This window comes from Lepidochelys kempii, chromosome 2 (genome assembly GCF_965140265.1).
Source record: "Lepidochelys kempii isolate rLepKem1 chromosome 2, rLepKem1.hap2, whole genome shotgun sequence".
Taxonomy (NCBI): Eukaryota; Metazoa; Chordata; order Testudines; family Cheloniidae; genus Lepidochelys; species Lepidochelys kempii.
The window spans coordinates 269596575-269609013 of record NC_133257.1 but is presented as its reverse complement, the minus strand read 5'-3'; the positions used below and the strand labels follow the sequence as shown (position 1 = coordinate 269609013).

At 62.6% G+C, this 12439-nt stretch overlaps 1 protein-coding gene across 3 annotated transcripts; it reads left to right on the top strand.

Moving 5' to 3' along the window:
- Positions 1 to 1568: 1568 nt before the first annotated feature.
- ZNF467 (zinc finger protein 467) lies at positions 1569 to 10506 on the top strand. 3 transcript variants are annotated; one of them, XM_073329222.1, is made up of 6 exons: positions 1569 to 1659; positions 2824 to 3143; positions 4404 to 4519; positions 4909 to 5022; positions 5725 to 5844; positions 6247 to 10506. In XM_073329222.1, exons 3-6 carry the CDS (start codon positions 4486 to 4488, stop codon positions 7830 to 7832), a joined length of 1854 nt encoding a protein of 617 aa, XP_073185323.1. In that variant the 5' UTR covers positions 1569 to 1659; positions 2824 to 3143; positions 4404 to 4485; the 3' UTR covers positions 7833 to 10506. The 3 variants fall into 3 exon arrangements, with proteins under 3 accessions (XP_073185323.1, XP_073185322.1, XP_073185324.1); XM_073329221.1 differs by having other exon boundaries at positions 1569 to 1735; XM_073329223.1 differs by lacking the exon at positions 4909 to 5022 and having other exon boundaries at positions 1569 to 1735; positions 6247 to 10500.
- Positions 10507 to 12439: the final 1933 nt, after the last annotated feature.

Below are 12439 nucleotides of genomic sequence, written 5' to 3'. Positions count from 1 at the left end.
AGCACAGGCTGAGCTGGCTACAGCCAGAGAACAGCTGTGGCCAATGGCATGTCCAGGGGCCGGTAAGCTACCGCTAAGGATTAGGCATGATCTCTGTCCTCCATCCAGCCATGCCGGAATCACTCCCTCCGCTGCTGAGCTTCTGCGGTGGGCATTGCCAACACCAGGCTGTGCCCCTGCCCAGCTCTGGGCTAACATGGAAGGGACCCTGTCTGGGAAAATTTAGCTCGCTGTTTAGGGTGTGAAAAAGAAGCCTTCCCCAAAGCCCAGGGCGAATAGAACTGTTCCAGGAACGGTCTGACGTGCCATGGAAAAGGGAGTTCAGCCAAAAACATTCCCCTGGTGCATTTGCCACCAAACCACAGCAGAACTGGGCTAGTGCATGAGAGCCCAGGAGGGGGAGACACCTCGATTCCCCAAGAGGCTCCCCCAGAAGGGCAGAGCAGTGTAGCTAGGTCCTGGAGGGGACAGGATGCCAGGGCAGCCTTGCCAGAGCCGGGCCTGCCTCACAGCCATTTACCAACATCCACCCAGCCGCTCTGCAAGGCGGGGCCACGGCCGCCCCTCACCACCCTGAAGTAGGAACTAAGGCAGCCTCTTGCCAAGCGCCGAGTCACTGACCAGACTAGAGCTAGAAATCGGGAGGCGCAAAGCACGGCCCGGACGCAGGGAGGAGAGCCAGCATGACAGAGGCGCTATGCTGCCGTGTCCGAGCTAGGAGGGAGACCACAGAGAAAATACCTCAGACAGTCAGGAGTCCTGTCGCAAAAGGGGACCTGATCCGGGCAGCCAGCATGGCACTACAGAGCCGCCTGCCACTGGCTCAGGGACAGAGATGACAAAGGGACACAGGGTCAACCCCCAGACCCGGGGAGGCTCTGCCCTGGCGTCGGTGGGCAGTGCTGCTCTGGCTAGTTAGGCCAATGATTGAATCGGGGCGTTTTCCCCGTTGCACAAGGGTGACAGAGCCCCCAGTCCTGTGCTCGCCGCCCTTCCCCCGGGGGGGGGGAGTGTCTCCACTGTGGGGTCCTGGCTAGGCCCCCAGCGGGCTAAGCGCCGTGCACGGGTCTCGCAGAGCGTGGGGGAAGTGACCGCTGTTTGCCCTATGGCGGCAGAGGGTTTATCTCCACCTTGCATGGGCCCTGGCAAGACCTACACCAAACAGCCCCGCGTTTCGGTCCCGCTCAGAGCCCCTTTCCCACGGCCGAAAAAGAGCTCGGCCCGGCTGGAAAGCGGGTCTGTCCCGCCCCCCCGAAGCCGGCCCAGCAGAAGACATGACCCTCTGCCCCCTGGGACCCCCGCTCCAGCGCCCCCGGCACGTGGGGCTAGCGAGGCCGAGGGCCTGGCTGCCCCCAGGCGGGGAGGAAGGGAGCAGGGCGGCCCCGGCTGACCCCAGGCGTGGCCGCGCCGGGCTCGGGCTCGGGCCCCTCTCTCCGGCGCCCCGGCCAGCTGGCTGCTCGGGCCCCGCCCGCTGGCTGCTGGGAGATGTAGTCCCCTCCCTGCCGCGGGCCCCGCGGGTACCCGCAGGGACACTACAGCTCCCAGGGTGCCCGGCCGCTCCCCCCGCCGGGCTGCCCAGCGCCTCCCAGCCCGGCCCGCGGCTGCCGCGCCTCCGGCAGGAGGGAGCAGGGGGCCCCGCCGCCGCCGCCCCTGGACCAGGTGCGGTCCCGTCGCGGCGGAGCGGGGGCTGCGCCGGGGAGCCGGGCCACGCGTGGCCGTGGGGGCTGCCGCGCGGGTAGGACGCGCGTGGGGCCGAACTGCGCCCGGGGGCAGCTGGAGCCGGGGGGGGGGGGGCGCCCGACGCCGCGGTGATGGGCGCGGAGAGCTCAGCGCCGCTGGGGTGGGGGGGGCACTTCCTGACTCTCTTTGATGCAGCAGCACGGGGGGGGCTCCTGAGTCCCCCGCTGCGCCCTGTGCTCTGCCCGCGGCCGGTGGGGGAAGGGCTTAACAATGGGGGGGGGGACCATCTAGGCAGGGGCGGGAGATTAGACAGGAGGGGAGGGGCAAAAGGGGGGGGAGAAGTTCTAGGGAGACAGCAGGATCACGGGGGGGGGGGAGACTCTAGGCAGAGTTGGGGGAGGGGGAGAGACGATGCAGGAAGAGGAAGGCGAGATGAAGCAAGAATTGAGGGGAGGGGAGGGGAAGCTGTACAGGAAGGGGAGGGGGAAGAAGGGTTGTGCAGGGTGGGGGGAGGGGAGGAAGAGGGTCTGTGCAGAGGCGAGGCCTTGCAGCAAGGGAGGAAGAGGGTCTGGGTAGAGGGGAGTCTGTGGGGGAGGGGAGGCCTTGTAGCAGGGGAGGGGGTGGAGAGGGTCTCTGCAGAGGAGGGGGGGGAGAGGGTCTGTGCAGGGGGGGAGGCCAGGCCATGTGGCAGGGGAAGGGGAGGTGATAAAGCCAGCCCAGAGAGGGGGAAGGGCTGGGCAGCTGGGGGAGGGCAGGGGAGAGACTGCATGGGCAGGGGGAAGAGGGATGGCCCCCGCGGCAGACACCCCAGTTGCTGGGACAATCTCAGTAGGGTTGAGCCCTGGGGTGGGATTCCTTGCTGGAGGGAGACACCAGCAGGAGCCCAGGCAATGTTGCTGGTCTCAGGCACAGAGTGAAGAGCCACTGGTGCCTTGTCTGGGGTGGGGCGTGAAGCCCTGTGAGCTCAGGGGACACCACAGCCACCTAATAGGGCTAGGAAGGGGTTAACGGGGGTCATGGGGAGAGGTAAAGCTGTGGCTATTGGGGAAGCTGTCACCTGCTAGCTAAGGTGCTGTGCCCATGACTGAGGCCTCCGCGAGAACACCGTGGCTCGCCATCTCACTAGCCTTGTCTTCACCACAGAGCCTTAGCGTGTCCAAACGCAGCTGGGAGGAGTCGGACCCGACAGGACACGCCCACCTCTACGCAGCCCACCAAGCTCCTCCGCAGCCACGTGCTAGCCCGCCAGGGAGACAAGGCCAGCCCCAGACCGTGTGCGCTGAGAGCCCGAGCTGCCAGCCCCGCAAACCCTGCCTGGGCTCTGACAGCCCTGCTGGGTCGTTCCCCCTCGCCTACCATCACTGCCAATGGAGAGCCCAGAGCAGGAGCCAGAATAGGACGCAGACCCCCCCCATGGCCCTGCGGAGCCGACCCAGCTCAGGAGTAGAAAGGAGTCACTAAGGGTACGTGTGCACCGCGGTGAAAGGCCTGCAGCATGGCTGGCCCGGGCTCGGGCTGTGAAATAGCAGTATAAACATCCAGGCTCGGGCTGGAGCCTGGGCTCTGAGATCCTGCAATGTTAGAGGGTCCCAGAGCCTGGGCTCCAGCCCGAACCAGAACAGCTGCACTGTGGTGTTATGGCCTTGCAGCCTGAGCTCTCTGCCCCGGGCCTGAGCCTCGGCGCCCCGGGTTTATTGCAGTGTAGACGTACGCGAAGGGGCATGGGGCACACAGGGAGCAGAGCGCCAGCTGAATCACTGTGCCCCAGCAGGCGGATTTTGTCTGCTCTCCCTGTGATGCCTCCGCACATGATACTGGGGGATGGTCCCTTGTTTAATGCCAGCGAGAATTTTCATTTACCAGAAGATGGGGGCAGGGCTGCAAGCAGATCCCGCATCCTAATGATAAAGGCGTCACTAGCAGCCAGGAGCCAAGCCTGAAGATGAACATCTAAGGCACGACAAGGGTCCCAATCGTACCATCCGCCCTGTGAGCAGATCTGGGCTCCAACCGCTCAGCCCTACTTTAAAAATGATTCTTGCCCTCATAGCAACAAATGAGATGCTGAAAGCTGGAGCCCAGTGTAAGCCGCGCAGGGATGTCTGCCTGAGCTAAGGGACATTAGCTTGGAGGGGTGTGGATTGCCCCATTCATCTCAATGGGATGTTAACTCTGAACCCTACAGATAGCAAGTAATAACCCAACAGTGCTAACTATTTGGGCAGAAGCATCCAGCCGATGTGTTGACCCCACACCGTCAATCAATCTTCCACCCCTTTCCAGCTGCCAGTTGCCCCTCCCCCAGCGGCCGAGACCTTCAGCTTGCCCCTGGAAGATGTCTACAAAGCTGTTCTGTAGTTTCGTTCCCGGATTCGATAGCACGTTGAAAATGGAGTGTGTGAGGACAGCGTGAGGCAAAGCGGATTTAACATCCAAACACAGAGCGTGGAGCTAAGCTGCTTAGCTTCATCCCTGTGTCCACAGAAATCTCCGTTTCTGAATGTTCTTGAAACTGCTGCAGACTTTCCACCAGAGGCTGCAGAATGTAGGCCCAGCTTCTCCCAGAGTGCACCAAGCCCTGACTGTGATGCTGCCCCAGAGCTGAAGTGGATTAGCCCATGGGGACGTTTCCAAAGCCCCTGGGATCTGCTGGGGTATGCCCACTAGGCATGCTGCTCACTCAGCCGCATGTTCTGATGGGCAGGTATCTCTTGTTGTTGCAGGTCCCAGCGAGGTGTGCGGACCAGACCTCCCTTCCCTTCTGGAGCAGTGGCAGAGCGGCACGGGGAGCAGCACAAGACCAGAATGAGGGAGAACTATGATGCCATGATTGCTCTGGGTAAAAACAGCCCCCGCCTGCCGGGTGTGCCCCGCATTGCACAGGGAGTGCTCCGGGAAGAGCCAGCGAGGGGCACCTCCCCCTAAATTCCCTGGGGGGCTGGTGAATGGAGCACCTACAGTGTCAGGGGCTCTCTCCTGGCTGCAAACAGGCAGGCCCTCTGGTGCGTGGCTCATGCAGGAGTTGTTGCTTCCAGAAGCCATTGCAACCCCAGTCCAGTGGCACTGTGCAGGAGTGTTGTCTCCACAGGGACTACGGCCCTATCCGGACTCCTCTCCTAAACGTACCCTCCATCAGCTTTGGGGCGACTGGGTTTGCTGTGCCTGAGAGCCGGCGGTGGACAGGCCTGCCCCGCACGTGGCCAGCAGCCTCTGTTGTGTCTCATGCAGGGTCCCCCGTCGCCAAACCCGAGATTGTCCCACGTATCGAGCAAGCCGAAGAGCCTTGTGCCAAGGCTCCTGGGGAGGCAGAGGAGAGGGAGGCCCCTGGCAGCGCCAGCCCAGGTCAGTTAGGGGCAAGGGGAGGGCTCTTTCCCAGGCGAGATGCTCCAGGTCCTGGAAGCAGAGTGAGGACGTGGGCTGACCAGTGCTTGTGCCGTGTCAGCGGCAGGAGCATCTGGGCACGGTTGTTGCTCTGCCAGCCTGGAGGTCCTGCTGAACCCCAGCTGCAGCTGTTGCCAAGACGACTTGTCATCGCTGGTGCTCGGCCCGAGGTTTGCGTTCCTTCCTGTGGGAAGCAGGAGCCTTTCTCGCGCCTGGCAGGCGTCTCCTGGGGGCTGAGCTGGAGGCTGTAGCAGCCCCCGCATAGCGCCGTGAGCTCGTGGCACTGGTGCTGGCTGCCTGTCCCTGGCTGCAGGCCCTTTGAGCAGTTGCTGTGGCCCCACAAAACCCTTCCTGCTTCGGGTCGCGGTTGCTTATGGGGCTGCCTCTCTCCGAGTGCCGCTGCCAGCGAGTGGTAGCCCCGTGCTGAACGCAGGAGGGAGCCTCTGATGGCATTCGCAGGGCGGGGCAGTGGAACTCCCCTCTCCTCTTGGTCTGCCAGAGCCAGGATGTGCTGCCCTTCCGGTGCCCTGATGCCACGGTGATGGGCGACTTTATAAAACCCTAGGAGATGGAGGGAGGTGCAGCCAGCCACTCCTGGGCTGCTTGTGACACTTCCTGAAGCGTGCGGGAATCTGGGCTTCATTCTCTCTCCCCCTCGGACAGGATCCGTAGTTCCCAAGCCCGAGATCGTCCCGCAAGGTGAGCGAGAGCAGCAGCAGCAGCGTGGTGGCGGGGAGCAGAGGGGTCTGGAAGGACAAAAAGGCCCTGAGAGCAGCTGCTCAGGTGAGACCCCCCCCCCCCCCCGCTGTATCTGCCAAGCTTGGGCAGCCTCAGCAGCCAAGCAAACTCCCTGGCACCATCCGCTGCCAATGTGCCCCAGCCCTGCGGTGAGAGGTGCTTAGTCTCCCCAGCCCAGTCAGCCCTTGGCCAGCGAGGGGACCACTCAGGCGTGCGTGTTGTGGGCCCCGTTCACATCCCGGGCCCCGGTTCCCAGGACTCGCTGGGCCGCGGGAGCCGCACCGGTAGCTCAGCAGGGGAAGGTACTGGAATTGCTGGGCGTGGATCTGTCCCTGAAGAAGCCAGGAACGTGGCTGGCTGATGGCAGGGGGTCTGTGGCTTCAGTGGGTTACCCGACGTGCCAGGCTGTCTGATTCCCCATCTCTCTCTCCCCTCCACCCCGGGCAGATGACTGGCTCATCCGGACAGTGAAGGTGGAGGAGGACTACGAGGAGTGGCCCGCGAGTCTCAGCGCGGAGGCGCTGCTGTCGGGGCAGCTACAGGGCAGCGGCTTGCTGCACCCTGACGGGGGCCACGGCTACCTGGGCGCGTGCAAGCTGGAGAGGCCGAGCCTGGAGGACTACGGCAGCTACGGCGACCTCCCGGGCTTGGCCCTGCAGCAGTGGCAGCTGCTGACCGAGAAGCCGTACGGTTGCACCGAGTGCGAGCGGCGGTTCAAGGACAAGCTGACGCTGCGGCTCCACCAGCGGGTGCACACTGGGGAGAGCCCCTATGCCTGCGGGGAGTGCGGCCGCAGCTTCAGCCAGAAGCCCAACCTGGTGGCCCACCAGCGCACCCACTCAGGGGAGCGGCCCTTCCCCTGCGCCCAGTGCGGCAAGGGCTTCAGCAAGAAGGCCCACCTGACACGGCACCAGCGCATCCACACGGGTGAGCGCCCCTACCAGTGTGCCCAGTGCGGCCGCTGCTTCAGCCAGAAGATCCACCTGGGATCGCACCAGAAGACGCACACCGGGGAGCGGCCCTTCCCCTGTGCCGAGTGCGGCCGCAGCTTCCGCAAGAAGACGCACCTGATCCGGCACCAGCGCATCCACACCGGGGAGCGCCCCTACCCGTGCGCTCAGTGCGCCCGCAGCTTCACCCACAAGCAGCATCTGGTGCGACACCAGCGCGTGCACACGGAGCCGGAGCCGGGGCCGGGGCCGGGGCCGGGGGAGCTGGCCGAGCTGGAGACAAGTGCCCCCTGCAGGCTGCCAGGGGTGGCAACGCCGTCCCCGGGGACCTCGCCGGAGCAGAAACCCTTCACCTGCTCCGAGTGCGGCAAAAGCTTCAGCTGGAAGAAGAACCTGACGTCGCACCAGCGGCTGCACCGGGAGGGGCGGCCCTTCTCCTGCGCCGAGTGCGGCCGCGGCTTCAGCGACAAGCGCCACCTGACTGCCCACCTGCGCAGCCACATGGGCCTCAAGCCCTACGCCTGCGCCTACTGCGAAAAGAGCTTCAGCCACAAGCCCAACCTGACCACGCACCAGCGCACGCACACCGGGGAGCGCCCCTTCGCCTGCCCCGACTGCGGCCGCAGCTTCACCCACAACCAGCACCTGGTGCGGCACCGCCGCGTCCACACTGGCGAGCGCCCCTTCGCCTGCCCCCAGTGCGACCGCAGCTTCAGCTCCCGGCCCAACCTCATCGCCCACACCAAGGCCCACTCCGGCAAGCGGCCCTACATCTGTGAGCAGTGCGGCCGCGGCTTCAGCCGCAAGTCCCACCTGGTGAGGCACCAGGCCGTGCACACCGGCACCCGCCCCCACGGCTGCGCCCAGTGTGGCAAGCGCTTCAGCTCCAAGACCAACCTGGTCCGGCACCAGGCCGTGCACACGGGCCACCGGCCCTACATCTGCACCCAGTGTGGCAAGAGCTTCAGCAGGAAGACGCATCTCCTGAGGCATGAGCGTACCCACGCTGCCCCCCTGCAGAGGGACAGGGACAGCGCCTGGGCTGTGCACGACCCCCTGAGCCAGCAGGCAGCCTGTCTCTAGCGGTGGGGGACTAGTCACTTGCAGGGCTCACCACACCGAGCGACCAGTTGCTCTGCTGTGAGCTGGACAAAGTGCGGGCAGATGCTGTGCCCTCAGTGCCAGCCTGTAACCCCCCTCCCTGCTGTGCTATCCCAGCCCCGGGCCCCCCCTCCCCCCCCGTATTCCAGTCCTTCCAGGTCACCCTGGTTCTGCTCATGCACTTCAGACCCACCTGCAGCCCCCTGCTAATCCAGCACTGGGCTCCCTCCCCCACCAGCAATGCTGGTGCCCCTCATTCCCGACAGCCAGCCATTGCAGTCCTTCTCTAGATCCTCCCTTCAGCCTGGCCCTGCCATGCCCGCTCGGGGCTCCCCACCCACACAGCTCTGCTGGTGCCCCTCATTCCCGACAGCCAGCCATTGCAGTCCTTCTCTAGATCCTCCCTTCAGCCTGGCCCTGCCATGCCCGCTCGGGGCTCCCCACCCACACAGCTCTGCTGGTGCCCCTCATTCCCGACAGCCAGCCATTGCAGTCCTTCTCTAGATCCTCCCTTCAGCCTGGCCCTGCCATGCCCGCTCGGGGCTCCCCACCCACACAGCTCTGCTGGTGCCCCTCATTCCCGACAGCCAGCCATTGCAGTCCTTCTCTAGATCCTCCCTTCAGCCTGGCCCTGCCATGCCCGCTCGGGGCTCCCCACCCACACAGCTCTGCCAGTCGCCCTCAATCCCGCACTCCGGTGTACGGACGGGACAGGAGAGAGAGAACTGGGAAGCCACACAAAGCCACAGGAGAGAATCTGCCTGAGTGTCCTGCAGCGAGACCTGCTTCTGACCCAGACGTGCCATGAGAGCCCAGGGTGCGGTTCAGACAGCCCAGCCCGCATGGGCAGGGACACCACTGGGTGCAGCTGCCCTCAGCCTGTCCATCAAACAGCAGCTGCGAGACAAGCCCTTAACCCTGCCTGGAGAGCTGACCAGGCAGGAGATGGGGTTAGGACTCATCTGTGAATCATTCCTAAACTAGAAAGGGGGATAATACCGTTCCCCTGAGCCAAATGGTGCCATAAACAGTGTTCTCAAACGGTGCTGGAGATGGGTTGGAAGCGGGCTTCTCAGCCTGCTCAGTTCCCCAGTTGCTGGCCAGGGCACCCAGCACTGGTCCAGCGAGAACTTGGGTGAGCAAGAAGGGGTGGGGGTGGGGTGTCTCTGTTCTCCACCTGGGAGGGGGCACAGCAGGGGACCCCCAAGCAAAGGGGCATTTGAATGTTAATGTCCCTCTGTAATTAAAGACGAAACTCAAGCCCTTTGCCTGGCTAGTGCTGTGAGCTGGGCATTTCCTTCTTCACACCCGTCTTGGGGAGTCTCTGAGGAGCCCTCCAGGGTGGGAAGCAGAGGCTTGGCGCTGAGAACAATCGGCGAGATCTGCTTGGGTCCACGGCAAGATGGTCACAGAGTGGGGAAGCTGGGACCGAGAGGGACCTGCTCAGAAGTTCCCGCCGTACCTGCCAGTAGCGTTGGAGCAAAAAAAGAGTTAATGTCCAGTTTGGGTGAAATCACACCAATTACAGCCATGGCAGGAGGGCTGCTAGCTTCTCCCTGCAAAGCACAATTGCCAAGGAGTTAATTTTGTCCCCACCTGCCTGTGTCCCCAGCTCTACTTCCATTCATTCTGCATCACTCTGTCCCCGCATCAGCTGATTCTGTGCCTCTCCTGCCCCTTCGACTCCAGATGTTGGCTCTGGCTCTGCAGCCCCCAGCAATTCTCCACCTCTGCTCCTCCTGCAGCCCGGGAGGCCCTCCCCTCCGCCTAGGAGGGGGCAGCTCAACAGGGACCTGTTCCTCCCTCCCTCCCCAGCTTGAAATGACTGGGTGCAGAGGGAGGGTGGAGCAGAGCCTCCCTGAGCTGTGCAGGCTGCTCCCTCTTCCCCATCCCTGACCCAGGATCTCCTAGGCAGGGCAGAGATAGGCCTGCTGTGGGCAGCAGGTTGACCCCCCAGCTCCCTGAACCTGTGGTACTGACATCCCTGTCCCGGGTGCCAGCTGTCTTAACAAGCAACGCAGAGACAGTGGGGCTGGGGAGCAGGAGCAGGCGTGGAGATGGCTCATGAGCTCAGTTGGGCAGGGACTGTCCAGTGGGGCCCTGATCGCTGTCTGGGGCACGCAGCAGAAATTGCTCGTCACGCTCGTGGATTTGGTTGGTTACCCCTAGCTCTGGCTGAGGGGGGCTTGGTGCCAGGCCTGATGGGCAGCAGGGGAGCGTCTCTGTGTTGCCAGGGTGCACTCACTGCTGGTGGTGCCTTCTCCTGCCCATCCTGGGGATTAGCTCTGCCAGGCGTTGCACCCTCCACGGGTGGTATCTTCACCCTGCAGCTCCTCCCTCGCTCCAGGAACTGCAGCCACCTCTTCTGGACTCGGCCCTCTGGCCAAGTCACTACGTAGTTCCCCTTCTGGGGGTTACCCAAAGTCCTTCCACACAGCCAGTCCCAGGCAGTCCTCTCCGACACTGTCCTGATGGTGCCACTTCCCCAGCAACCGGTAGGGAAACCAGGGCCACTCACTACTCCCGGGGCTCTGCACCTTGTAACCGGTCTGCTGTCCCGCAGCCCTTGCTGTTCCTTCCTACAGCTTCTGGTCCCCCTCTTCTCTGGGTGAACCAGCTCTAACTTCCTCAGAGGGAGTCACTGTAAGTGCTTCTCCCTGGGAGTGACTGCAGCCCCCTTCTGCTGCCAGCTTTCTGGCTTTATAAACCCAGCCCAGCTCCTCCCTCAGCTGGGCTTCATCAGTAAGTTAGGCCTTAGCATCCCCTGGCTCTTCTCCAGATGTGGTCTACAGGTTAATTGGTCTAATTTACCCCTTCAGCCCTTGTGTGGGGTGGGCACAGCCGATGCTCTCCATCCACGAGCTGAGGGGGGAGGCAGCTGAGCTCCATAGTTAGGAGAGTGGCGGGCGGGTGGTACAATCGGCCATCCAAGTCCTGGAGATAGGGGAGGGAAACTATCTGGCTGCATTTCTGACAGGGGAGGGGACCTTGCCCAGCCTGGGCTGTGAGGGGAGAGCTGCTTTCTGCCCACAGAGCTGGCCAAGGCCCCCAGGGAGACCCTTGAGGGGGAAGCCAGGGACACAGACCCTGCAGCTGGCTCCGCCTGGTCACTCCCTGAAGCCTGCAGGGGCAGCAGTCACTGCAAACACCTCAGCAGGGGCGCAGAGCTGAGGGCAAGAGGTGGGCAAAGGCAGCCTTGGGGGCACGGCTGGGAACCAGACAGATGCAGGACTGAGCAGATGGGTAGCCAGGAATTGGGAGCAAAGCTCAGAGTCTCCCTCAAGAAAACTCCACAGCATGGGGAGCCACCCACCCACCACAAAGCTGAGCAAAATCAAGGGGCAATTCTGGGGTGGGGCATTGCCTGGTGCCATTGGCTGCCAGGCTGGGGCTGGCGCCAGGCTGAAGTACCCATTGCCATGGACACAGGAGTAAGGCACCGCAGCCCAGTGACCAGGCCTGCCCAAAGTTTGGAGCTGGGCCTTTGCATGTGCCCTGGCCACTCTGGGGCTGCAGAGTCCCTAAAGATCAGGCACGGGCGCGATAAAGCTCTCTCAGCTCGATGGGTGTATTGCTGGGGGAGGGGGACAGGTTCTGGACCAGCCCCGCTGTCCTTCCCTGTCTGCTCTTCCTTGTCCCTCCACTCTCCCACTGCATCATAAAATCATAGACGATCAGGGTTGGAAGGGACCTCAGGAGGTCATCTAATCCAACCCCCTGCTCAAAGCAGGACCAGTCCCCAATTTTTGCCCTAGATCCCAAATGGCCCCCTCAAGGACTGAACTCACAACCCTGGGTTTAGCAGGCCAATGCTCAAACCACTGAGCTATCCCTCCCCCACATCGCTCTCTGTCGCTGTTTCAGTCCCAACACCTCCTTTGGGTAGGGCAGGAGAGACACCTGTGCCCCATGTTGGGGGCCCCAGCAGATGCTGTTAGGGGGTAGGTGGCCGTGCATAGGTCAGTACTCGCTAGCCAAACTACACAACTAACCAGGAAACAAGTCAAGCGCCCACCTGCGAATGAGTGGCCTACACACCTAGCCCTGGTCTACACTAGGACTTTAGGTCGAATTTAACAGCTTTAAATCGATGTAAACCTGCACCTGTCCACACAAGCCCTTTATTTCGACTTAAAGGGCTCTTAAAATCGATTTCCTTACTCCACCCCTGACAAGTGGATTGGAGCTTAAATCGGCCTTGCCAGGTCGAATTTGGGGTACTGTGGACACAATTCGACAGTATTGGCCTCCGGGAGCTACCCCAGAGTGCTCCATTGTGACTGCTCTGGACAGCACTCTCAACTCAGATGCACGATTGTTTGCCATTGCTCTGACGCAGGGAGGGGTGACTGACGACACGGCTTACAGGGTTGGCTTATAGGGAGTTAAAATCAACAAAGGGGGTGGCTTTACATCAAGGAGTATTTCAGGCAGGACTTCACGGAGGGTTCCAATAAGAAATGGTGCACCTAAGTTATTGTTCTTATTGGAACAAGGAGATTAGTCTGGCCTCTGATTGATACATGGCTAGATTTACCTCGCTGCACCTTCTCTGTGAGTGACTGCAGTGTGACCTAGAGGAATGAGTC